This window comes from Scyliorhinus torazame, chromosome 2 (assembly GCF_047496885.1).
Source record: "Scyliorhinus torazame isolate Kashiwa2021f chromosome 2, sScyTor2.1, whole genome shotgun sequence".
NCBI classification, from domain to species: domain Eukaryota; kingdom Metazoa; phylum Chordata; class Chondrichthyes; order Carcharhiniformes; family Scyliorhinidae; genus Scyliorhinus; species Scyliorhinus torazame.
Window position 1 is genome coordinate 317,832,294 of NC_092708.1, and position 27,859 is coordinate 317,860,152.

At 43.0% G+C, this 27,859-nt stretch overlaps 1 protein-coding gene across 4 annotated transcripts in view; it reads left to right on the forward strand.

The window, feature by feature from the left end:
- The window catches only part of LOC140399936 (uncharacterized), a 237,743-nt gene extending 211,090 nt beyond the window's left edge, over positions 1-26,653 (forward strand). For all 4 annotated transcript variants that reach the window (XM_072489433.1, XM_072489447.1, XM_072489426.1 and 1 more), the window contains 3 exons: positions 3,001-3,032; positions 3,637-3,771; positions 21,349-26,653. In XM_072489433.1, coding sequence (XP_072345534.1) covers positions 3,001-3,032; positions 3,637-3,771; positions 21,349-21,417 — 236 coding nt within the window. In that variant the 3' untranslated portion in view covers positions 21,418-26,653. The remainder of the gene's footprint in view (positions 1-3,000; positions 3,033-3,636; positions 3,772-21,348) is intronic.
- Positions 26,654-27,859: the final 1,206 nt, after the last annotated feature.

Below are 27,859 nucleotides of genomic sequence, written 5' to 3' on the forward strand. Positions count from 1 at the left end.
CATAGAATCCCGACTGTGCAGAAGGCTGCCATTTGGCTCATCAAGTCTGTACCGACCCTCCAAAAGAGCATCCTACCTAGGCCCACTCCCCTGCCCCATCCCCATAGCACCAACTAACCTGCACATCTCTAGACACTAAGTGGCAATTTAGCATGGCCAATCCACCTAACCCGCACATTTTGGACTGTGGGAAGAAACCGTAGCACCCGGAGGAAACGGGAAGAACGTGCAAACTCCACAGTCACCCGATGCCGGAATCAAACCCAGGTCCCTAGTGCTGTGAGGCAGCAATGCTAACCACTGTGCCACCGTGTCGTCCCGGAGTTCCCTGTGAACATAGAACATAGAAGATGGCATCAGGCGTATATGTAAGCACTGTGAAGGCCATTTTAAAGGCAAAACGGCACTTGGTGCAATGAAGCCAAATTTTGGGGCCAGTAATTTAAGTTGAGAAGTATCTTCCATATAAGCTTTCCATATATGCTTTCTTAAGTTTATAGTCCTTTGCTGATGGTGAAGGACACTTGTAATACAGCAGAGACTTTACCTATATTTTAAACTTTCTGTACTCCAACTTCAAGTAGCACAGAACTGCACATCAGTTAATATGTCCTTACAGTTCATGGTTTGAAAATGAATTCAATAATGATTTAGCAGTCAATACTCAGCAATACCCATTTAGTAACTGGGGATAGCTGGATTTAAAAAGCACAGGCATCAGATCAGAGATATAAAGGCCAGAATTCTCAGTCGGCTGATGCCGGAATCAGAAAACACGATTGAGTGAAGAATTGCGGCATCAGCCGAAAATAGAGGTTGGCGGCAGGCGGCAAACGGAATGTTATGCTCCAGTCCCTCGACAGCAGTGTGAATGAATGCATTCTACGCCGCGCGCTTGTGTGGGCATGCAAATTGTACAGTAAATGGCGTTGGCATATCATTAACGAGTCCGACCCGGCATTTTCCGGCCCTTCTGTGATGTTCCACCTCCGCCAGGAGCATTTACCGACAGCGAGGTTCAGTTGTGTTATTTCAAATCGGGAAACAGGCAGCTTCTGAGGGTGTGGGAGGGAGTACAAACAGTGTCTAACATCACTATAGCGTGTTGCCATTTGTGCCGCTGGTTGTGGGGGTATCTGCCAAGGCCAAGAGAAGTAGCGGGGGAAGCTAGAAGATGCGTCCTGGGGTCGGGGTGGGCTTGGCACGGACCACCATTGCTGCAGCCTGCAAGGCAGCATGCGGCTGAGCACGCCGGTGACTGCCCACTGGGATCTTAGCGTCATGGATCGTATGAGTGCCCCTCCAGGCCACCCTCCTAGGTATCCTCTGGCCCCAGCCGACCCATCAACGATATGGGCGTGCAACCAGTGACGTCATCTTGGCTGGGATGAGGGACAGCATGCATTGGAATTGCATGAGTTCTACGCGGTTCTGGTGCTAGCTCATTAACGGGACCTGAATCGTCCCGGAACTGGCTCCGCTTTCGTCCACATAGAACACTTGTAATTCAGTCCCGGTGTCAGCACTTAGTCTCTCAAACGGAGAATTCACCCCAAAGAATTTACAGTTTTTGAAAGGAATATAATTTGCAATAAATTAATATTTTTGTTGTAGTATTCACTGTTGTAATAATGTAATAATTTGTCGCCATAAAAATGTTGCATCTATGGTGTACACAATTTTTCTAGTGCAGAAGTTCTAGGTAATGGGTGTGAGGAAATTACACATTTATTTATGTCACTTCATAATTTCTGGGGATTTTTGGGCCACACTGTTACTCAAATGTCACAGCTCTAACTTCATTACCATCAATGAGGACTGCAAATTTGCTGCACAGCCAGTGTTCACACTGCTGTCGCACAGACTGAAAAATAATGGCGCTGAAGACTGGCAGCAATGTGATTTATGTGGTCATTCAAGATGTTTGCTTCTGATGTCTCATTATTCACACCTAGTGCACAGAAGATCAATTGGAAGATAATCCACAAACCCATTATTATAAAGGGGATCACAGTTATCATTTCTCCCTGCAGGAGCACAGAGTTCAACACAGCAGGCAATAAGTTATTGATCAAAGCGCTGTTATTGAGATACAGCATTTTCCATTGTTATCATTTCTATTGTAATAAGCAGCAGGATAATAGAATATTTCCTGTCATTTTGTTGTTGAGTTCAGTACTTGATTACTACCACTGTAAGAACTATATCATACAGTGACCATCTCCAAAGGGTGTGCTCAATTCTAATTATTCCCATTTCAATATCCTGATAATGATTCATGGATGCATGGATTAGAATCAGACCACAGTGTGTAGTTATTTTCCTGATCTTTGCTGTGTTGTTCATACGGACAAATAAACTGATAACAATAATCTGATTCATATTGTGTTGAAGAGCACGAGGTGTCTCCCTCAAGAATCTAATTGTTACATCAATAATGTATAACTGAGTAAGGGATGGCAGATGTCCAACGGTGAGTGTTTATATATCCTATTAACTTTCTCCATTCTATTTATTAAGTGAGGTAGTGAAATATAACTGTAGCTCTGATGGCCCTTAGGTACACAATGAAAGACAAATTGATTTATTAAGAAACACATCAAAGCGTCTTTACAAATTCTGTTACAAGTGGTCCTCAAAATGTGTTTTATCTTACAAAATTAAACAAGCCTCAAAAATCTTTGTGATTGTTTAGACTTGTGAAAGGAAAAATGTTATAATCTGCTACCAGTAAACATCTTGAGAACAATAATATATTGATACAACAATAGGTTAGTGTTTATGGAAACTCTAAGACGATCAGAATTAATTACAAACCACACAACTGGCAAGGTCAATCCATTGGTTGCGTCATTTTTGATTTACCGCTATGTTCATTGTGATATATTGAAATGACGTCTTCAGCAAATGTTGGCATAAACAATTTCACCATTCTTTTAATGCTTGTACCAAAAGAATATTTATTCTCTGTAAAACAACTTTTCATCTATTCCTTTTTAGTAAGAAGCTGGCTGGAGAAAATCAAAGACAAAGTAAGTGCCTCAGGATTTTGTGGATCCATATAGCCCAGTCACTCATTTCATGCTTTGGTTCATCATGAGCTGTCTCCTATTGTAATATCCTGCAATTTAAATTACTAATTTAAAATAAGTGACATCAGCCTTTTCACCTTCACTATTTATAACACTGCACGATTCATTAACACTTGAATGGAAAACCCCACGTTTTTCTGGTGTGTTCAAGTGGGTATCTAGCATATAGGGAGCAAAAATTCATGCCCTTTCCATGTTTCGATGCTGAGTCTCGGCAAGACACGAGTGTAGCACAGCTTCTGGAGGGGCAGAGCAAATTGGACAGCAACTTCCTGATTCCCACATTTAACTGCACAGTGTGACTACCGGAAGTTGCTGTTTGATTTACTCCTTAATGCCAGTGAATGATTAGCAAAATCCAGATTTACGTGTTTTATTTGTGTTGGTCTGTATGTTGTAATTTACATAGAAACCGAAGAGGTTTGTGTATTTCATGAGAATTTGATGAATAAAGTTCAGAAAAAAGATTCCACCATCTAAATTAAACTGCTGCTGATGCTGTGACTAATCTTTATGACACATTTTAAACCTTACCTTATTCCAGGCAGGCTATATGTCCGGGATGCTAGTACCTGTAGCTGTTGGTGTGGCTGGTGCACTCTTCATTCTGGGAGCTCTCTATAGTTTTAAGGTGATGAATCGAAAGAGGAAAAATGTTTTCAAAAGACGTGAAGCAAAGGTAATTGCCAGGGAAGTAGTCTGACAAAACCTACAATATGTATCCACCTATCTCTTGTAACGTCTCTAACATCTTACGTCCTCAGATCATTGCTTTATTTTCTTGGATTACCTGTTTGACCCCTAGCATTGGATATCACTTCAATCGGGCATTCCCATTTTTAAAGCTTCATTAGATTGAGTCAGACCACAACATTCAAAATTTCATCTCAAATGGAAAAAAACTGATTGCTTTGAACGTACTTGACCAAATAGAGAAGAAAAACTTGCATCTATATGGCACCTTTCACAACCTCAGGATGTCCAAAAGCACTTTCAGCCAATGAAGTACTTTTGAAGTGTAGTCACAATAGGAAATATGGTGGCCAATTTGCACACAGCAAACTCCCACAGACTGCGATGTGATAATGATTAGGTCATTTTTCAGTGACGTTCGCTGGGGGAGAAATATTGATCTTCGAGCCTGCTCCGCCATTCATTATGGTCATGCTGATTATCCAACTCAATAGCCTGCTCCTGCCTTCCCCCGATATCCTTTGATCCCCTTTGCCCCAAGTGTTATATCCCACTGCTGCTTGAAAACATAAACGTTTTAGCCCCAACTACTTTCCGGGGTAGCAAATTCCACAGACAGACCACTCCCTGGGTGAAGAAATTTCTCCTCATCTCTGCCCTAAACGGTCCACCCAGTATCCTCAGACTGTGACCCCCTGGTTCTGGACACCCCCACCATCGTGAACATTCTTCTTGCACCTACCCTGTCTAATCCTGTTAGAATTTTATAGGTTTCTATGAGATTCCCCCTCATTCTTCTGAACTCCAGCGAATACAATCCTAACCGACTCAATCTCCATCTTGATGAAAATTTCTACCATGTTATGGTCTTTCATCTCCAAGGGGTCTCTCACAAGTAGATTGTCAATGATTCCTTTTTGGAGTCTGCATGTTCTCCCCGTGTCTGCGTGGGTTTCCTCCGGGTGCACTGGTTTCCTCCCACAGTCCAAAGATGTACAGGTAGGTTGATTGGCCATGCTAAATTGCCCTTAGTGTCCAAAAAGGTTAGGATGGGTTACTGGGTTAGAGGGATAGGGTGGAAGTGTGGGCTTAACTAGGGCTGGTGCAGACTCGATGGGCCGAATGGCTTCCTTCTGCCCTGTGCCCTGTAAATTCTATGATTCCACAATACCCAGTATAGGATGGTCTGCTCTCTAGTTGGTTCCTCAACGTATTGGTCCAGAAAACCATCCTGTATACCCTCCGCAAAATCTTCCTCTATGAGATTTTGACTAATTTGATTTGTCCAATCTTTATACAAATTAAAAGTACCCTTAATTACAGATGTTCCTTTATTGAATGTGTCTCTAATTTCCTGTTTAATGCCATTCCCAACATCACCTCTACAATTTGGGAGTTTATTTCCAAACCCCACTAACGATTTTTCCCCTTGATGCTTCGCATCTCGCCCCATACAGCTTTCATATTGTCGGAGCTAATCTCCTTCCTCACTATTGTATTAATTTCCTCTTTAACCAGCAGAGCAACGTTACCGCCTTTTCCTTTTTGCCTGTCCTTCCTAAATATTGAATACCCCAGGATGTTTAGTTCCCATTCCTGGTCACCCTGCAGCCATGTCTCTGTAATCCCGACTAAATCATATTCCTTTACGTCTATTTGCATGACTAATTCATCCACTTTATTGCGAATATGCCGTGTGTTAAGGCACAAAGCCTTTAGGCTAGTCTTTTTAACAATACTTGTCCCGTTCCCACTATTTTTCACAGTGGCCCTGTTTGAATCTGGCCCTTAGTTTCTCTGCATATCACTTTTCTTATTCCGCTTTCTGGCTTTTGTTTTTGTCTTTGATTCCCCCTCCTTTGACTCCTTGCATTGGTTCCCACCCTCCTGCCATTTTAGTTTAAACCCTCCCCGACTTGAATACAAGACAGAGAGCCATTTTATCCCCCTTTTCATCTTCACGGAGATTGAATCATCCCCTGTGCTAAGGTTTAATGCTTTTCTGGTGACAAAGATGCCTTGAACTGCTCATGTTTATTATTAAGCTTTAAGAAAAAGGACTTTGCACGTTATTTAATGCAATGTTTCTGTGGCTATATTTTATATAGTTAACCATTCATAAACCAAATTAAATTACAAAAAAAATCTTAACTGGGAATGAATTAGGTCACATAAAATTCCAAGAAAATTAGAGACAAACTGCCACAAACATTAAAGCAGTTCAAACCCCATTAAAGTGACATGAGCACATAGGCCCGTATCTTCCACGAAGCACCCATCACCATCGGACTGCTCTTACTTCTCGGCACCTTGACACTGCTCCACATTTCTGACTGTGTCTTCTGGGGCCAGCTTCGTCAGAAAGGCGGAGAGTACAATCTCACAAAGAACATAGAACATTACAGCGCAGTACAGGCCTTCGGCCCTCGATGTTGCGCCGATCTGTGAAACCACTCTAAAGCCCATCTACATTATTCCCTTATCGCCCATATGTCTATCCAATGACCATTTGAATACCCTTAGTGTTGGCGAGTCCACTACTGTTGCAGGCAGGGCATTCCACGCCCTTACTATTCTGAGTAAAGAACCTACCTCTGACATCTGTCCTATATCTATCACCCTTCAATTTAAAGCTATGTCCCCTCGTGCTAGACATCACCATCCGAGGAAAAAGGCTCTCACTGTCCACCCTATCTAATCCTCTGATCATCTTGTATGCCTCAATTAAGTCACCTCTTAACCTTCTTCTCTCTAACGAAAACAGCCTCAAGTCCCTCAGCCTTCCCTCATTAGATCTTCCGTCCCTACCAGGCAACATTCTGGTAAATCTCCTCTGCACCCTTTCCATTGCTTCCACATCCTTCCTATAATGCGGCGACCAGAATTGCACGCAATACTCCAAATGCGGCCGCACCAGAGTTTTGTACAGCTGCAACATGACCTCATGGTTCCAAAACTCAATCCCTCTACCAATAAAAACTAACACACCGTACGCCTTCTTAACAACCCTCTCAATCTGGGTGGCAACTTTCAGGGATCTATGTATGTGGACTCCGAGATCTCTCTGCTCATCCACACTACCAAGAATCTTACCATTAGCCCAGTACTCTGTCTTCCTGTTATTCCTTCCAAAATGAATCACCTCACACTTTTCTGCATTAAACTCCATTTCCCACCTCTCAGCCCAGCGCTGCAGCTTATCTATGTCCCTCTGTAACTTGTAACACCCTTCCGCACTGTCCACAACTCCACTGACTTTCGTGTCATCTGCAAATTTACTCACCCATCCTTCTACGCCCTCGTCCAGGTCATTTATAAAAATTACAAACAGCAGTGGCCCCAAAACAGATCCTTGTGGTACACCACTAGTAACTGGACTCCAGCCTGAACATTTCCCATCAACCACCACCCTTTGTCTTCTTCCAGCTAGCCAAGTTCTGATCCAAACTGCTAAATCACCCTGAATCCCATGCCTCCGTATTTTCTGCAGTAGCCTACCGTGGGGAACATTATCAAACGCTTTACTGAAATCCATATACACCACATCAACTGCTTTACCCTCATCCACCTGTTTGGTCACCTTCTCAAAGAACTCAATAAGGTTTGAGAGGCACGACCTACCCTTCACAAAACCGTGTTGACTATCTCTAATCAAATTATTCCTTTCCAGATGATTATACATCCTATCTCTTATAAACCTTTCCAAGACTTTGCCCACAACAGAAGTAAGGCTTACTGGTCTATAGTTACCGGGGTTGTCTCTACTCTCCTTCTTGAACAAGGGACAACATTTACTATCCTCCAGTCTTCTGTCACTATTCCTGTAGACAAAGATGACTTAAAGATCAAAGCCAAAGGCTCAGGAATCTCCTCCCTAGCTTCACAGAGAATTCTAGGATAAATCCCATCCAGCCCAGGGGACTTAGCTACTTTCACACTTTCCAGAATTGCTAACACCGCCTCCTTATGAACCGCAAGCCCTTCTAGTCTAGTAGCCTGAATCTCCGTATTCTCCTCGACAACGTTGTCTTTTTCATGTGTGAATACTGACGAAAAATATTCATTTAGCACTTCTCCTATCTCCTCGGACTCCACGCACAACTTCCCACTACTGTCCTTGACTGGCCCTACTCTTACCCTAGTCATTCTTTATTCCTGACATACCTAGAAAGCTTTAGGGTTACCCTTGATCCTACCTTCCAAAAACTTCTCATGTCCCCTCCTGGCTCTTCTTAGCTCCCTCTTTAGGTCCTTCCTAGCTAACTTGTAACTCTCAAGCGCCCTAACTGAACCTTCATGTCTCATCTTTACATAAGCCTTCTTCTTCCTCTTGACAAGTGTTTTGACTGCTTTAGTAAACCACGGTTCCCTCGCTCGACCACTTCCTCCCTGCCTGACAGGTACATACTTATCAAGGACACGCAGTAGCTGTTCCTTGAACAAGCTCCACATTTCCATTGTGCCCATCCCCTGCAGTTTTCCTCTCCATCCGATGCATCCTAAGTCTTGCCTCATCGCATCATAATTGCCTTTCCCCCAGATATAACTCTTGCCCTGCGGTGTATACCTATCCCTTTCCATCACTAAAGTAAATGTAATCGAATTGTGGTCACTATCACCAAAGTGCTTACCTACCTCCAAATCGAACACCTGTCCTGGTTCATTACCCAGTACCAAATCTAATATGGCCTCGCCTCACGTTGGCCTATCTACATACTGTGTCAGGAAACCCTCCTGCACACATTGGACAAAGACGGACCCACCTAAAGTACTCGAACTATAGCGCTTCCAGTCAATATTTGGAAAGTTAAAATCCCCCATAACAACTACCCTGTTGCTTTCGCTCCTATCCAGAATCATCTTTGCAATCCTTTCCTCTACATCTCTGGAACTTTTCGGAGGCCTATAGAAACCCCCTAACAGGGTGACCTCTCCTTTCCTGTTCCTAACCTCAACTCATGCTATCTCAGTAGACGAGTCCTCATCAAACGTCCTTTCTGCCACCGTATTACTGTCCTTGACTAACAACGCTACCCCTCCCCCTCTTTTACCACCTTCCCTGAGCTTACTGAAATATCTAAACCCCGGCACCTGCAACAACCATTCCTGTCCCTGCTCTATCCATGTCTCCGAAATGGCCACAACATCGAAGTCCCAGTTACCAACCCATGCCGCAGGTTCATCCACCTTATTCTGGATGCTCCTGGCATTGAAGAAGACACACTTTAAACCACCTTCCTGCCTGTCGGTACACTCCTGCAACTTGAAACCTTACTCATGACCTCATTACTCTCAACCTCCTGTTTACAAAGAGCTTCATTTTCGCGCTGGAGCGTCAGGGGGGAAGACACATCACACCCACTTTGTACAGTGCTAGTTGCCAAAAAGTAAGTTTAAATATCCAGTGTGAATGATAGTGAGTGGGTGGATGGATGACTGAGAGAGTGGATGTCTAAGTGAATGGGTAGGGTGGGTAGGTGGATAAAGTAAGTGGGTATGGTGGGTGACGTAAGTAGCTAGGGTGACAGATGGATAGGGTGGCAAGTGGGTAGGGTGATAGGAATGTAGGGTGACAGGTTGGTAGGATGGCAGGTGGGTAGGGTGGTTGGCGGGTAGGGTGACAGGTGGATAGGGTAACAACTTGATAGGGTGGCAGGTGGGTAGGATGGCAGGTCAATGAGGTGAGTAGGGGAATTGGGTAGGTGGTTTGGGGTAGACGAGATGGTCTTGAGGGGTTTTCAGTTTGGGGGGCAATCAGGTTGGGTTGGGGGAGTGGCGGGTAGTCAGATTGTGTTGGGGGTTATTAGGGGGGCTTGAGGTAGGAGTCGGAGCGGTGGGGTTCATTGAGTTAGACTAGGATTTTTCTGTCTATTTCCTGGGTAACTATCCAGATAAGTCCCACAGAACTGACCGAAGTCTCTGACTCTAGTTCAGACACTTTTGCTAAGGGTCCCAACCCATATCTTCGGTCTTAGATCCTGTCTCTGATGATTTGGAGACTGAAAGATCTGGGCCATAATCTATAGTGGCTCTTAGTGTAGTAGTGAAGGAATGCTGCACTGTCAGAAGTGTTGTCTTTCAGATACGAGGTTAAACTAAGGCTCCATTTTCCTTCTCAGGTGGATGTAAAAGATCCCATTTAGCCATCTGAAGAAAAGCTTGGGAGTTTTCTTTGGTGTCCTGGTTAACAGGGTGCCACTCAACCAATATCTCTAAAACAGTATTCTGGCCATTTATCTCATTGCTTATTTGTGGTCATCCATTGTGTATAGAATTGGCTGCCATGTTTCTCGACAGTATAACAGTGACTATACTTCAAAAGTATAGTTATTGTATTTATAAAGTATATTTACTGGCTGGGAATGGTAGTATGGGAATGGTAGTATGGTGGTTATGTTACTGGACTAGTAATCCAAAGGCCCAGACTAATACTCGAGTTAAATAAATTCAAATTTCACCATGGTAGCTGTGCAATTAAAATAAATTAATTAAACTTAACTCTTAGTAATTGTGTCTATAAAATACCCATATGGTTCCCTAATGGCTTTTATCCTGTCTGGCCAATGTGTGACTACAAACCCACCGTAATATGATTGATTTTAACTGCCCTCTGAAATAGCCAAATAAGGCACTCAGTTTATCAAATCTCTATGAAAAAGTCAAGTAAGGATAAATCTAGATGGAAGACCTAGGCACTGGACAGGACAAAGGCATACCCAGCCAGACAACCCTGCAAAGTTTTCCTGACTAATGTGTGAGGACTTGTACCAAAAATGCCAGAACTCTTCCACACACCAGTTAAGTAACAACCTCACATAGTCATAGTCCCAGAATCATACCTTATAGGAAATATCCCAGAGTCCTCAATCACTATCTCTGGATCTGTCGTCTCTTTGGCAGCACAATAACAATTAGCACCTTCTAGACAGAGCTAAGTGATCCCATAACCGACAGATTGGATCAAAGCTCTGCAATCGTGTCATTGGTCATGACTTGTGGAGGAGACTCCACACTCCCATTCTCAAAGATCGGAGCCCCAGCTTGTGAGTGCAACAGACATGGCTGAAGCATTTGCAATCATCTTTAGCCAGAAGTGCCGCCGAATGGCTTATACATCCTAGCCTCATTCCAAGCATCACAGATGCACATCTTCAGCCAATTCAATTCACTCCACGTGATGTCAAGAAACACTGAGCACACTGCAGACAGCAAAGGCCCTGACAACATCCCAACTATAGTACTGAACACTCGTGTTCCAGAAATAGCTACACCCTAGCCAATGTGTTCCAGTGGATCTACAACACTGGCATCTACCCTACAATGTGGAAAATTATTCATGTATATCTCCACATAAGGCAGGACAATCCAGTCATGTAATTTCCCATCTCACCAGCCTGCTCTCTCAATCATAAAAGTGATGGAAAGTATCATTGGTAATTTTAAAAAAGTTATATTTTATTCATTTACGGGATGTGGGCGTCGCTGGTTAGGCCAGCATTTATTGCCTATCCCTAGTTGTCCTTTAGAAGGTGATGGTAAGTTGCTTTCTTGAACCGCTGCAGTCCCTGAGGTGTAGGTAAACCCACAGTGCTGTTAGGGAGTGAGTTCCAGGATATTGCCCCGGTGACAGTGAAGGAACGGTGATATATTTCCAAGTCAGGATGGTGAGTGACTTGGAGGGGAACCTCCAGGTGGTGGGGTTCCCAGGTATCTGCTGCTCTTGTCCTTCTTGATGGTAGTGGTCGTGGGTTTGGAAGGTGCTGTCTAAGGAACCTTGGTAAATTACTGCAGTGCATCTTGTAGATGGTACATACAGCAGTCACTGTTTCTAGGTGGTGAAGGTTTTGAATGTTTGTGGAAGAGGGAGCAAACAAGTGGGCTGCTTTATCCTAGATGGTGTTGAACTTCTTAAGTGTTGTTGGAGCTGCACTCATGCAGACAAATAGAGAGTATTCCATTACACTCCTGACTTGTTCCTTGTAAATGGTGTGCAGGCTTTGGAGGGTCAGGAAGTGTGTTACTAGCCGTAGGATTCCTAGCCTTTGACCTGCCCTAGTAGCAGCAGTATTAATATGGCTAGTCCAGTTCAGTTTCTGATCAATGGTAACCCCCAGAATGTTGATTATGGGGGATTAATCCATGGTAATGCCATTGAATGTCAAGGGACGATGGTTAGATCCTCCCTTTTAGGAGATGGTCATTGCCTGACATTTGTGTGGCACAAATGTAATTTGCCACTTGTCAGCCCAGGCCTGGATATTGTCCAGGTCTTGCTGCATTGGGACATGGATTGCTTCATTATCTAAAGAGTCGTAAATAGTGCTGAACATTGTGCAGTCATCCACAAACATCTCCACTTCTGATCTTCTGATGGAAAGGAGGTCATTGATAAAGCAGCTGAAGATAGTTGGGCCTAGGACACTACCCTGAGGAACTCCTACAGTGATGACCTGGAGTTGAGATGACTGAACTCCAACCACCACAACCATCTTCCTTTATGCCAGGTATGACTCCAACCAGGGGAGAATTCCCTCTGATGCCCATTGACTCCAGTTTAGCTAGGGCTCCTTGATGCCATATTCGGTTAAATGCTGCCTTGATGTCAAGGGCAGTCGCTCTCACCTCATCTCTGCCATTCAGCTCTTTTGTCCATGTTTGAACGAAGGTTGTAATGAGGTCAGGAGCTGAGTGACCCTGACGGAACCCAAACTGAATTTCTGAGCAGGTTATTGCTTAGTAAGTGCGACTTGATAGCACCGTAGATGATTCCTTCAGGACTTTTGATGAAGAGTAAACTGATAGGACAGTAATTGGCTGGGTTGGATTTGACTTGTTTCTTGCGTACAGGACACACCTGGGCTATTTTCCACATTACCGGGTAGATGCCAGTGTTGTAGCTGTGTTGGAACAGCTTGGCTAGGGGTGCGGCAAATTCTAGAGCACAAGTCTTAAGTACTATTGCCGAAATATTGTCAGGGCCCATAGCGTTTACAGTATCCAGTGCCGTCAGACGTTTCTTGATATCATGTGGAGTGAATCATAATGGCTGAAGACTGTGATGCTGGGGACCTCCAGAGGAGACCGAGATGGGTCATTCACTCAGCACTTCTGGCTGAAGATTGTTGTGAATGTCTCAGGCCTGTCTTGCACGTATGTGCTTGGCTCCTCCAACATTGAGGTTGGGGAAATTTGCGGAGCTTCCTCCTTCAGTGAGTTTTTTAATTGTCCACCACCATTCACGGCTGGATGTGGCAGGACTGCAGAGCTTAGATCTGATGCGTTCGTTGTGGAATCGCTTAGCTCTGTCTATTACTTGCTGTGTGGGACACAAGTAGTCCTGTGTAGTAGCTTCACCAGGTCGACACCTCATTTTTTTGGTTTCCCTGATGTTGCTCCTTGCATGCTCTCCTGCACTCTTCATTGAACCAGGGTTGAACCCCTGGCTTGGTGGCAATGGTAAAGTGGGGGATATGCCGGGCCATTAAGGTGCAGATTGTGGTTGAATACAATTCTGCTGCTGCTGATGGCCAACAGTGGTTCATGGATGCCAAGTTTGAGTTGCTAGAAGTCTGTTCGAAGTCTATCCCAATTAGCACGGTGGTAGTGCCACACATCTCGATGGAGGGTATCTTCAGTGTGAAGGCAGGGCTTTGTCTCCACAAGGACTGTGTGGTGGTCACTTCTACTGATACTGTAATGGACAGATGCATCTGCAGTAGACAGGTTGGTGAGGATGAGGTCAGGTAGGTTTTTCCCCCTTGTTGGTTCCCTCACCACCTGTTACTATCCCAGTCTAGCAGCTATGTCCTTTAGGACCCGGCCAGCTCAGTCTTAAGGTGGTACTACCGAGCCACTCTTGATGATGGATGTTGAAGTTCCTCACCCAGAGCATGTTCTGAGCCCTTGCCACCTTTAGTGCTTCCTCCAAGTGGTGTTCAACATGGAGGAGTACTGCTTCATCAGCTTATGGTGGCCAGCACGTCTTAATTAGCAGGGGATTTCCTTGCCCATGTTTAACCTGAAACTATTAGACTTCATGGAGTTTAGGGGTATGCTATCAAGTGGCACTTCGACAGCAATAACCTTCTTGACTCCAAAACCACTCGGCCCAAGATCACATTACACCTTGGGCCAAACATGGACAAAAGAGCTGACTGAATTCCAGAGGCCAGGTGAGAGATCAAGGTGGTATTTCATTGAGTGTGACATCATGGAGCCCATAAAATTGAAGTCAATGGGAATCGGGGAAAACTCTCCACTGGCTGGAGTCATAAGAACATAAGAATGCGGAGCAGGAGTAGACCATTTGGGCCCTCGAGCCTGCTCCGCCATTCAATAAGATCATGCCTAATCTTTTTGTGGACTCAACTCCATTTACCCGCCCGCTCACCATAACCGTTAATTCCTTTATTGTTCAAAAGTCTACCTATCTTTGCCGTAAAAACATTCAACGAGCTATCCTCAGCTACTTCACTGGGCAGGGAATTCCACAGATTCACAACCCTTTGGGTGAAGAAGTTCCTCCTTAACTCAGCCCTAAATCTGCTCCCCCTTATTTTGAGGCTATGCCCCCTAGTTCTATTTTCACCTGCCAGTGGAAACAATCTCCTTGCTTCTATTTTATCTATTCCCTTCATAATCTTTTATGTTTCTATGAGATTCCCCCCTCGTTCTTCTAAATTCCAATGAGCATAGTCCCAGTCTATTTAGTCTCTCCTTATAAGCCAATCCTCTCAACTCCGGAATCAACCTGGTGAACCTCCTCTGCACCCTCTCCAGTGCCAGTACATCCATTCTCAAGAAAGGAGACCAAAACTGTACACAGTACTCCAGGTGTGGCCTCACCAGCACCCTATACAACTGCAACATAACCTCCCTGTTTTTAAAGTCCATCCCTCTAGCAATGCAGGACAGAATTTCATTTGCCTTCTTAATTACCTGCTGCACCTGCAAACCAACTTTTTGAGGTCCGTGCACAAGGACATCCAGGTCCCTCTGCACAGAAGCATGCTGTAATTGTTATCATTTAAATAATAGTCCATTTTCCTGTTATTCCATTCAAAATGGATGACCTCACATTTACTAACATTTTTCTCCATCTGCCAGATCCTTGCCCACTCACTTAAACTATCTATATCCCTCTGCAGACTTTCAGTGTCTTCTGTACACTTTGCTCTACCACTCATCTTTGTGTCATCTGCGAACTTTTGACACATTACACTTGGCCCCCAACTCCAAATCATCTACGTAAATTGTACCCAACACTGATCCCTGATGCACATCATTAGCCACTGATCGCCAACCAGAAAAACACCTATTTATCCCCACTCTTTGCTTTCTGTTAGTTAACCAATCCTCTGTCCATGCTAATACATTACCCGTAACAGTGTGCACCTTTATCTTATGCAGCAGCCTTTTGTGCGGCATCTTGTCGAATGCCTTCTGGAAATCCAGATACACCACATCCACCGGTTCCCTGTTGTCTACTGCACTCGTAATGTCCTCAAAGAATTCCAGTAAATTAGTTAAGTATGACCTGACTTTCATGAACCCATGCTGCATCTGCCCAATGGGACAATTTCTATCCAGATGTCTCGCTATTTCTTCCGTGATGGTAGATTCAAGCATTTTCCCCAGTACAGAAGTTAAGCTAACCAGCCTATGGTTACCCGCATTTTGTCTACCTCCTTTTTTAAACAGTGGCGCCACATTTGCTGTTTCCCAATCTGACGGAACTGCCCCAGAGTCCGGCGAATTTTAGTAAATTACCACAAGCGCATTTGCTATTTCCCCTGCCATCTCCTTTAGTACGCTGGAATGCATTCCATCAGGGCCAGGAGACTTGTCCACCTTTAGCCCCATTGGCTTGCCCAACACTACCTCCTTAGTGATAATGATCGTTTCTGGGTCCTCACTTGCCATAGCCTCCTTGCCATCAATTATTGGCATGTGATTTGTGTCTTCCACTGTGAAGTCCAACACAAAATACCTGTTCAATGCCTTAGCCATTTTCTCATTTCCAATTATTAAACCCCCTTCTCATCCTCTAAAGGACCAATGTTTACCTTAGCCACTCTTTTTTTTAGAAAACATTTTATTGAAGCATTTACAATTTTAACATTTAAACATTCTAAACGACAGAGCGGTCTGACACACGCAACAACATCACAATAACATACCCAACTTCCCCCCCGCCCTACCTCCTGACTGCCCATATATTAATTCCCTATCCTTATTCTACAATGCCATGCCTCCCTTTTCACCCCCTCTTCCTCCCCCCCCCCTTCTGCTGACGGTCAGTTGTCCTTAAAGAAGTCGATGAACGGCTGCCACCGCCGAGCAAACCCCTGAATTGAGCTTCTTAAGGCAAACTTAATCTTCTCAAGCCTGAGAAACTCTGCCATATCGCTGACCCACACCTCTGACTTTGGAGGCTCTGAGTCTCTCCATCACAGCAAAATCTGTCTCCAGGCCACCAGGGAGGCAAAGGCCAAAACGTTGGCCTCTCTCCCCTCCTGGGCCCCCGGATCTATCGACACCCCAAATATTGCCACCTCTGGACTCGGAGTACTTAGCCACTCTTTTTCATTTTATATATTTGTAGAAACTTTTGCTATCTGTTTTTATATTCATAGAACATAGAACATAGAAAATACAGCACAGAACAGGCCCTTCGGCCCACGATGTTGTGCCGAACCTTTGGCCTAGATTAATCATAGATTATCATTGAATTTACAGTGCAGAAGGAGCACCCTACCCAAACTCAACACCTCCAAGGGCAATTTTGGACACTAAGGGCAATTTATCATGGCCAATCCACCTAACCTGCACATCTTTGGACTGTGGGAGGAAACCGGAGCACCCGGAGGAAACCCACGCAGACACGGGGAGGATAATCAGATAATTCAGAGCTAGTTTACTCTCATAATCTATCTACCTTTTCTTTATAGCTTTTTTCATGACTTTCTGTTGACCTTTAAAGATTTCCCAATCCACTTGTTTCCCACTAATCTTTGCCACTTTGTATGCATTTTCTTTCAATTTGATACCCTCCTTTATGTCCTTAGATAGCCAGAGCTGATTATCCCTTTTCCTACAGTCCTTCCTTTTCACTGGTATATATTTTTGCTGAGCACTGTGAAAAATCACTTTAAAAGTCCTCCACTGTTCCTCAATTGTCCCACCATAAAGTCTTTGCTCCCAGTCCACCTTCACCAGCTCCTCCCTCATCCCATTGTAGTCTCCTTTGTTTAAGCACAAACACTGTATTGGATTTTACCTTCTCACCCTCTAGCTGTATTTTAAAATTCAACCATACTGTGATTGCACCTTCTGAGAGGATCCCTAACTATGAGACCATTAATTATTCCTGTCTCATTACATAGGACCAGATCTAGGATAGCTTGGTCCCTCATAGGTTCCATTACATACGATTCTAGGAAACTATCGCAGATACATTCTATGAACTCCTCCTCAGGCCTGCCTTGACTGACCTGGTTTGACCAATCGACATGTAGATTAAAATCCCCCATGATATTTGCGGTGCCATTTTTACATGCATCGTTATTTCTTTGTTTATTGCCCGTCCCACCGTGATGTTGTTATTTGGTGGTCTATAGTCTACGCCTACCTTTTCTCCTTCCTATTTCTAATTTCCACCCAAATGCATTCAGCCTTTTCTCAATAGAACCTATATCATCTCTCACTACCGCACTGATGTCATCCTTAAATATCAGAACTCACCACCTCCCTTACCTTCCTGTCTGTCCTTCCAAATAGTCTGATACCCCTGGATATTTTAACTCCCAGTCATGACCACCCTGCAACCATATCTCTGTAATGGCCACTAAATCATACTCATTCGCGAAGATTTGTCCCGTCAACTCATTTACCTAGTTTCAAATGCTATGAGCAGTCAGGTAAAGTGCCCTAATGCTAGTTGTTATACCTTCTTTTTGAATCCTAACACCTCCATTAATAACATAGATACATAGAAAATAGATGCAGGAGTAGGTCATTCGGCCCTTCGAGCCTGCACCACCATTCAATATGATCAAGGCTGATCGTGCAAATTCAATATCCCACTCCCGCTTTTCTCACTACCCCTTCATCCCTTTAGCCATAATGCCATGTCCACTCCCTCTTGAATTTATCTAACGACCTGGCCCCAACAGCTTTCTGTGGTAGAGACCTCCACAAGTTTACAACTCCCTGAGAGAAGAAGTTCTTCCTCATCTCAGTCCTGAATGGCTTACCCCTTATTCTTAGGCTGTGACCCATAGTTCTGGACGTCCCCAACATCAGGAACATTCTTCCCGCATCTAGCCTGTCCAGTCCCATCAGGATTTTATATGTTTCTATGAGATCCCCTCTTATTCTTCTAAACTCCAGTGAGTACAAGCCCAGTCGATCCAGTCTTTCTTCATATGTTAGTCCTGCCATCCCGGGATAATTCCCGGTGTTTACTTCCCTACTTTTCTCATCCCTATGCCAATTCGCACGTGGCTCAGTTGCAATCCAGCGATTATAACCGTTGAGGACCTGTTATTTAATTTAGTTCCTAGTGTCTGATAATCCCCCAACAGGTCCTCTTTCCTAGTCTTGCGATGTGGTTTGTCCCAGCATGAATCACAACAACTGGATCCTCTCCCTCCCACTCCAATATCCTTTCAAGCTGGTCAGAGATGTCCCTCACCCTGGCACCGGGCAGGCAACATACCATTCGGGACTCTTGACCCTGCTCACAAAGGATGCTATCCCCTAATTATAGAAACCCTACAACTACCACCTGATGTTTTGCTTCCCCCATTTGATCGGCTCCGTGAAGCATGGTGCTGTGGTCAGTTGGCTCATCCTCCCTGCAGTCCCTGTTCCCGTCCACTCTTGAACTTGTTGGACAGGTAAAGAGCTGAGGCTCCTCCATTCCTGAATTCAGGATTCCTCTACCTGCCTCACTTACAGTCACACCCTGCTGTCCCTGACCACTGACCGACTTTGAGGTAGTTTATCTACGGGGTGTGACGGCTTCCTGAAACAAAGAGTCCAGATAACTCTCCCCCTTCCTGATGTATCACAACATCCGAAGCTCAGAATCCAGCTCATCAACTCTGAGCCTGAGTTCCTCAATCAACCAATACTTACTACAGACGTGGTCACTAATAACCACAATGAGGTCCACCTGCTCCTGCATCATGCAGGTACAACGTATCACTTGACCCTCCATCTCTATTTTATGTAATTCATTTCTAATTTGTTTTTTAAATTAAAAAAAAAACTTTTTTATATTTCCCCTTATTACCTCAGTCTGAAAGCAATTTCTAACCAGTAATTTAAATGGATTTTCAAATTTAGCACAGCTTTCCTCATGCCCCTGTGCCAAGCTCTACCCTTCCACCAAACTGTGTGTCCCCTCATTATCCCCACACCAAATTCAGCACTTTGACACACCCTCATGTTTCTTTATGCCACCTTTGCCGACATCTGAGATTTCTATGCCCATTGAGCCACTGAAAACTAGAACATATGAACACTACAATATAAAGTTGTATACGTGAAAAAATGTAATCCTTTGATCACTTTCCCCTATGTTTGAAAAAAAAAACCTCAACAAAAAAAAGAGCCTGGGCAAACTAATAAAAGTGTCAACCATCTATGCCGTTGCAATTTCAAAAGCCACAAATCATGAAAGCACCCGATTTGTATGAACAAATTGACCACAGAGATCAGGGAGCCTGAGCTATCAATCAAATAGTGCTTCCTCTGGGGAACAGGTGTCCTGTTATTCAAATAGATGTTTGGGCTCTCAACCAAGCATACATAATGAGCCAACATTCAAGAAAAAAGACCTTTTATAGAGTGCTGTTAATGACCACCAGATGTCTTTGAATTCAATGAAATAATTCAAGGTATAATCACTGTTATAATGTAGAAAAGCTTATCACTATCCAGGACAAAGCAGCTTGCTTGTTTGTTATCCCATCCACCACTTTAAACATGCACTACCTCCAACACCTGCACACCATCTCTGCAATTTGTCCCATGTCCAAGATGCACTGCAAAAACTCATCAAGGATCCTTCAGCAGCATCTTCCAAACATACGTCTGCCACCTAAAAGAACAAAGGTTGCAGGCGCATGGGAAAACCACCACCTGTAAATTTCTCTCCAAGCCACACACCATCCTGACCTGGAACTATATCAAATTTGTTTCATCGTCAAAAGTTAAAACCTTGGAGCTTCGGCCCATACAGCATTGCGGGTGTACTTATACCACCTGGACTACAGCGGTTCAAGAAGGTGACTCTCAATAACCATCTCAAAGGCAATTAGCAATGGGCAGCAACTACTCTCATCCCTTGAAAAATAAAAGTGTGTTGTGGGTTTCCCGAGTTTGCGAAATATGCTATATAAATGCAAGTTCTTTACATTCTGTAAGGACCTGAAGGGCCTGTACTGCGCTGTAATGTTCTGTGTTCTATGTTCTATTCTCCTTTGTGTTACTGCCAATGAAATTTTGGAGTTTCTGCATTTATTTTGGTGTGAAATTCAAGTCTTTTGTTTTATTTATTCTCCAAATATTAGTTTTTATTTTCTGATATTTAACTAATGGCTCTTAATTTAGTGTGACATGCTGCTGTCTGTGACAGTGTTTTAATTATTTAATTTTTAAGAATTTAAACAAAAATTTTAATTCCAGTGGACCCAAATTCATTTAAATTGCATCTATACACATTGAACATTTTTAGCAGTAATAAAATAAAAAAGAACATACTCCTGCAGACTTAATGTCAATTTGATCTTTCTAATGGATATTATGGGGCATATTTTCTCCGTTTCTGCTGCTGGTAGAGAGCCAAATCCACTAACACTATGTATTGTGGAATTGTGGATGTTTGCACAGAAATTTTCCAGCCATTAGAATTGTTTTTTAAAAATTGTCAACTTGGCTAAATTGGAGAATTAATGCCTCGTAGGGCGGGATTCCTTGGTGTCCCGTGGCTTGCTTCTCAGAAACGGGAGGCAGCCGACCGTTGGTTGGTGGCAGGATCTTCTGGTTCTGCCACTGTCCATGGAATTTCCCATTGAATCCAACCCAGGCCACTGGGAAACCTGCGGCGGGGGTGTGCCGTTGGCAGAACTGGTACAGCTGGAAGATCTCTCCTTTAACTTCAACCCTCAGCCCAGGGTTTAAGCACTTAATCTAAGCTAATACATTAGTGCAGCATTGAGAGAGTGCTACATTGTCTTTTGGATGACATTGTTTAGGTCCCATGTCAATAATCAAAGAAGACCCGAGGAGTTTTTATGGTATCCTGACAACATTTAACTCTCAAACAACACCAAAACAGTTTTAACGGATCATTTATTTCATTGCCATTTATGGAACCTCGCTCTTGAGCAAATTGGCTGCATAATTACCTGTTTGGCAATAGTAAGTACAAAATGTTTGGTATATCCTTAGGACATTGACGTGCTACATTAACTGCAAACTTTTACGAAATGCATGTTTATTATACATATGTAACAGTTCAAAGTACTGCTAATATCTTTGTTTGAAATTGCAGCCGAAAGATTTCACAAGCATGCAAGATCGGGTGATGCTATTAGCTGACAGTTCAGAAGATGAGTTTTAAGTATGAATAATCCTGCTTTGATGCAATACGAATGTCTGAAGCTGCACTGGAGTCAGGGGATATAGGATGCCACTGCTTTTTGCTACTTGCTGTTTCTGTTTCGAGTGATTTTTTTATTTTCGTACAGTCTTGAGAAGTTATGGTTGCAAACGTTATTTGTGATATGATGTAAGGTCTTGTTTGATAGAAATTTACTTCACAGAGGCAATTGCACTTTGATTTCACTCTAAATTCATTATGAAGAATTGGAATGACCAGATATTATTGTAATGATGTTGCTATAGCCAATAACTGCTTGTTTGCTGTAATTTTAAAACTGCACTTTTTGCTTTTTATTACCAAAATTCTGTTAATGCTTTGGAGACCATGGTTTCCTTAAACAGTCTTTATCAGGTTGGTAATGGAGTTGTAACAATGTTAAGCAATGCCTATCCAACTCATTTTATTTTTTTCTACATTGACAAAAAATTCACAAAAGAGATCACAGACGACTGCATGAGCATGTTGTCAGTATCTTATCAGAGACAACGTGAGATTGTTCATTCCTTTTCAGAGTGGAAAACGCACAACAGCGGAAGAGGTAAGAACGAAAGGAATTCATTGGATAACTAACGGGCAGGTTTGATTGCTGGATAGTCTTTAATTCGGTCTTGATTGCAGGCTGAATGTACAATGTACTATGCCTCTGTCCCACTGGTAAGCTTTATAACTCCTCCCTAACAGCTAAATATTTGTGCTGTGACATAGAAGCTCAGCTGCACCTTTACCGGGTCAGTGATATGTGTGAAGGCAAAGAGCTTCCGAAAAAATCTCTCCATCACTTCTGTGCACTTTGTCACATGCACACACCTGTACCCAATGCTGGCAAGACTGAAAATATTCATTGCTCCTTAGCACTGAAAAACTTGCATCTCATGAACAGAAAGGCACCATGTTGCCGTTTGTTAAGAATGAGTTCTCAGAACCAAAGATAAAAATGAATACGATGTTATGAAGATATGAAATGTAACCCATTTGTCACTACTTGCGAATAGCCAAAAATTTCATACAAATTGTTTCTCTTAACATATTTTATTTTTTAAACAGTATAAAATCCTATATATAATGCCAAATTTTATATAAATTAGGTAGGAATGTAGGTATAGGTAACAAGGTGAAATAAAATATCAGCTAAGTATGGATGATTGTAATCCCTGCAACTAAGTTGATAGTTAAAATTACATTGGATTTGATGGTGTTTGGACCTTTAATGCATTAATTAGATAAATACATACCTTGCGAACAGAAAAAAAGTATTTTGTTTGATTACATTCTCAGTGTCTTACCATAGCACAGATATAAGTTACATCAAAATGTCTTCAAGCACAAATGGTACTAACTTCATTCTGACTGGTAATAGCGACAAAGTTAGCAGAGGGAAAGTTAAAATTATGCCTTGTGGAAGGGTGCATGATTGAGGTCTGTGGGTAGGTGGTAGTCGATCCTTGGCTGTTTTGTGGTGGGTAGGCACCCTTATTTCGTCAGTTTAGTGCATTTGAAACTGAAATAATCATCAATAAATTTCCAAAGCCACTGCATTCCTACAAAGTAATTAATGTTGTGAAACATTTGAGTTTTACAATAAGGTGCCATTTAAATACAAGTATGTATTGTGGGCATATATCCAGCAACCCAGCTAACAATCTGCTCGTCCATCCTTGGACTGGTTATGGGGAAACATATTGGAAATAGGAGATTAGCTTTTCCAATCCAATTGAAATAAAATTAAGAATGGCTGGAAATGAAGGCAAATCTGGTAGACATAATAATAATCGCTTATTGTCACAAGTAGGCTTCAATGAAGTTACTGTGAAAAACCCCTAGTCGCCACATTCCGGCACCTGTTTGGGGAGGCCGGTACGGGAAATGAACCCACCCTGCTGGCCGTGTTCTGCATTACAAGCCAGTTGTTTAGCCCACTGTGCTAAACTGAGTGCATTGCTTGAATGCAAATGTCTAGGTCAGTTATTTGCCATACCTCTCAGTTCCAAGTGCAGCCATTGGGGAGGTGGGGCAATAGAATGTATAATTATGATTCAGGTCAAAATTGAAAAAAAAAGTGGGAGCTTCAGGAGACTGAACTTCTTGGACTTTATGGAAACTTCAAAAGTTTTTGCACTCATTGTAACCTATGCCAAGGCTGAAGAGGAGAGAAGTGGCAGGCAAAAAATGATGTGCACAAGACTTGCTTTCATGTTAAAATGATGCGATTGCAATTTTATTTCAATATTATAGTCATCCTCCTGATTGCAATTTCATTTAAATATTATAGTCATCCTCCTGCCTGTTTTAGGTAAGAACGTTCATAACATTGTGAAGCAAATGTGGATGATTTGAAGTTTGTTTGTTATTTATTCTTTCATGGGATCTCCGCGTCGCTGGCTAGGCCAGTATTTATTGCCCATCCCCAATTGCCCTTGAGAATGTGGTGTGAGCTGCCTTCTTGAATTCATGCAGTTCATATGGTGTAGGTACACCAACAGTGCTGTTAGGAAAGGAGTTCCAGGATTTTAACAATGGTGAGAACATGTGGGGGATAGCTAATCACAGGGATATAAATGCCACCAAATTGATTAACAGTCTGGTTTAAGTTGAAGGATGCAACAATATGTGTGGAACTTAGTAAAGTTAAGAAAACATTCATTGGTAACTGATTTAGGCACATGGACTGAAACATAACTGGGTCATTGGGGATAGTCTAGGAGACAGAAAGGCTGGCAAAATGGCACAGGAAGGCAAGGGTGACATGTTTGACATCTTCATACCACCATGCAGCACGGTAGCATTGTGGATAGCACAATTGCTTCACAGCTCCAGGGTCCCAGGTTCGATTCCGGCTTGGGTCACTGTCTGTGCGGAGTCTGCACACCCTCCCCGTGTGTGCGTGGGTTTCCTCCGGGTGCTCCGGTTTCCTCCCACAGTCCAAAGATGTGCAGGTTAGGTGGATTGGCCATGATAAATTGCCCTTAGTGTCCAAAATTGCCCTTAGTGTTGGGTTGGGTTACTGGGTTATGGGGATAGGGTGGAGGTGTTGACCTTGGGTAGGGTGCTCTTTCCAAGAGCCGGTGCAGACTCGATGGGCCGAATTGCCTACTTCTGCACTGTAAATTCTATGATAATCTATAATGCCATATTGCCAATGGTGAGACTGGTGGCCGACAGGCCTGCCAGTTGACCCACTTAAGCAGCCAGATAAAGTCTTAAGAAATAGGCCTCTTTCTGTTTTTACTGGTATTTTACCAGCAATGGCGAGATCAGCGGGCTCCAGGTGATGTAAAAATAGTGTGTTGGGTCAGCTCGCCAACATGTTCCCATCTCTAAGTAACCTTTCCAGAGGCAGAATCAACTCGGCAGTGGCCACCTGCCTGGCAATGGTGGGTAGCCAATTAGGACAATTAAGGGACCAAATGGGGGTAAATTGCTGATGCCATGGCCATTGGTATTGCCCTGACATCAGACTGGCACCCTGCTGAGGCCAGAGCCTGGTAGCTCCGTGGTGGAAGCCTCCAGAGGCAGGTCGGGGAACCAGCGAGGACCCCTGGCTGTAATTCTGGCTTGCCATAACCCCAGAGCCAGGGATGTCAGTGGGCTACTGCTGCAGCCGCAGGCCATCCTGTGGAAGTGATCTCCCACAATGATGACCTGACAGCTGCAGCCACATTAACGCTCAATTTTAGAAGTCTTCAGAGGGTAGCTCCATTTTGAATTGCCCTTGCAGTTTCCCACCTATATCAGCAATATCCACTTTTCCTGGTGGGGCTGCTAGCAACCCAAAGCTCTGATTGACCCTCCCAAGTGCACAGACTACCCACCATTCATAATTGGACCCCAAACATTGGGTCTTTCTGGGGGTCCTGAGCCTTCCTATGTTGGCAACGTGGCCATTGACACTTTTCCAAGGTGGTCTCTTGTTGGTCACCTCCACACCTACCATCCGAATAAGGGGGTAATTTCCCAATACTGGAGGATCAATCAGAGGGTCCACAGTTATGTACAAGAGAGGTGAATGCTGATAAGGACAGCACGAGAACTCTCAATATGGAGGCACACTTGGGTGCCTGACTAAAATTTCTCAAATAAAGAGGCCTGAAGCCGGTAGAGTCATTGGGTTTGAGGCAAAGCATCCCTGTAGAATTTGTGATGGGAAGGGCTGTGGCCTTTTATCCCCACTGCCCTTTTATTGGGGCAATATTGCCTCCAGCACTGCTGGCCTCTTGGCTCGTTGCCGGGCGGCTGTGTAATTTTCACTGGTGGCGCAGCAGAGGGCATGGGCTTCTTCAGCAGCAAAACACTGGTATTGTTGCAAAATGGCCGCTAAGTGGGCCATTTATACGTAAGCATTGTACTCACTGACTGTTGACTCTGTGGAATGTGCAGCCAATCCTGTTACCCAGCGCTTGCCAATCTCATGGTACTTAAACATGGTTTATATTAAACGCTTCTCCGAATAAATTACCACCACACTGGAATGGAATTCTGTTATTGACTTTTGCTGAACAGAAATGGTAGACGGTTACTGGTGGCCAATTTCGTAAGCGATGCTTCTGCTCTACCCATGTAAATTTTGCCAGAATTGCGTCAGAAGCGTTGTATATGCAGGAAATTGGAGTTTCCATTGCATTTTTGGTGATGGTTTGGGAACAGACACAAGGAGGTTACTGGCCTTTTTTTCTTGACGCTCCGAATCTGGGGAGAAGGGATGTGAAAAAGTTGAATCTAGAGATTCCTATGACCGTGGTTAAGAATTAATTCTCCCTTTAATTGACATTGGTTTCTAATTAGGTCTAATATTTTACTTTTGATATGGCTGCTAAACAGCCCACTGATTTGATAAAGACTGTTTAGCCAGGGGAAAAAAAAATATCAATACTTGTTCATGGTTTGTGTGTTTAGAATAATTATTTGATTCGGTTCAGCATGATGTGGCCTGATTTAAAAATAAAATGCTATTGCATTCCATCAACAAATTAATGGAGTGGTGGTTGCAGCAAATTATAGCATAAAATCAAGGCTCAACACCCAGTCGATGTTATAAATGCTCATGCCCTGCCTTTGCAAGTCATTTTATTTTGAATAAAGACTGATTGTAGAATGTTGTTCTTTGTGCATTTAAGCTATTATAATTTTAACCAGAAGAAGTTATTGCTGTAATTGTGGAATGTGACATTTAATTTGATTAAAATCTAACAAAATAAAATCTGCGGTCTCATTTTCTTGCTTATAATTGCATTGGGGGCTTTGTGACTTATAATGGAGAAAAGTTTATATTTGTTCATCGATGTCTAATGTATTTTGATGCCCCATAAAACTTTAACAAATCTTTGTTTAAATTAATCGTAGAAATGCTCATTTTTGGTTGGGCGATGCTGGCAAGACAGGATTTATTGCCCAGCTCTGCTTCCCCTGAGGACAGTGTTGTCCAGACAGGTCTCCTTCCCTGATGGCCATGAAAGAAACTACTGTTGTCGCCACAGTCCAACAGCTTTCAAGATCTTGAAAGCTGTTGGACTGTGGCGACAACAGTAGTTAACACCATAACCAGTACAATAGCATACTCCAACTAAAAAAAAAAGAAAAATCACCAAAATTGTGCCACTCTTATTCTAGGCCTATAGCTCAATGGATCTTGTCTTAACACGTGGTAGCAATGATAGATTACTGTGAGATTTCATTAATATTCCTTTCTTGTGTAGTACCAGCACCATTAACACATACCAACAATTTAGCTAGCTCTTTCATCACACAAGACAATTGCCAGTTTATTGCTGTATTTGAAAACTTAGACTCTTCCAAAATTCATATTTTCTTTGGGGGTGGGGTGGATAGCGTTATAAATTTAAGCATTCAGATTTCTGCTGAACATGTTTTGCATTACAGAGTTTGTTTTCAGTGACCACTGGACTCCGCAGAAGCTATTATATGTCAGATCCAAATAATTTCTTAGTTCTTTTTCTTTTCCATTTCAATTTTCACCACATGATTAGATTTCTGTTCCCTGGGAATAGAACTTAACCTTTTCAAACTGTGAGAAGACTTGCAGAGTGCATTCACAATGAACTAAGATTGAGGGCCCAGTAGTAATCCGTTTTCAATATTGCTGCTAGGTAGAAAATTGACCTACTGCAGGCAGTAACTTTGACCCTAGAAGCAGCACACAAAATAATCTTTCTTTCTCTATAATCACATTGGGGGAAAAGCTATTATTAGCAATATAACACCTTCAAAATTAAGGTTTGTAATACCATTGTCCTCTTTATTGCACATAGGTACTTGGATATGTACTTTGAACACAGAACTTTTCTCTTGATGTAAAGCAACAGTGATTCAGTAATGAAAAATAAAATAACCTTTACTTCATCATCGACCATCAAAATTGGTTTGATTCTAATTGTATTAAACAATG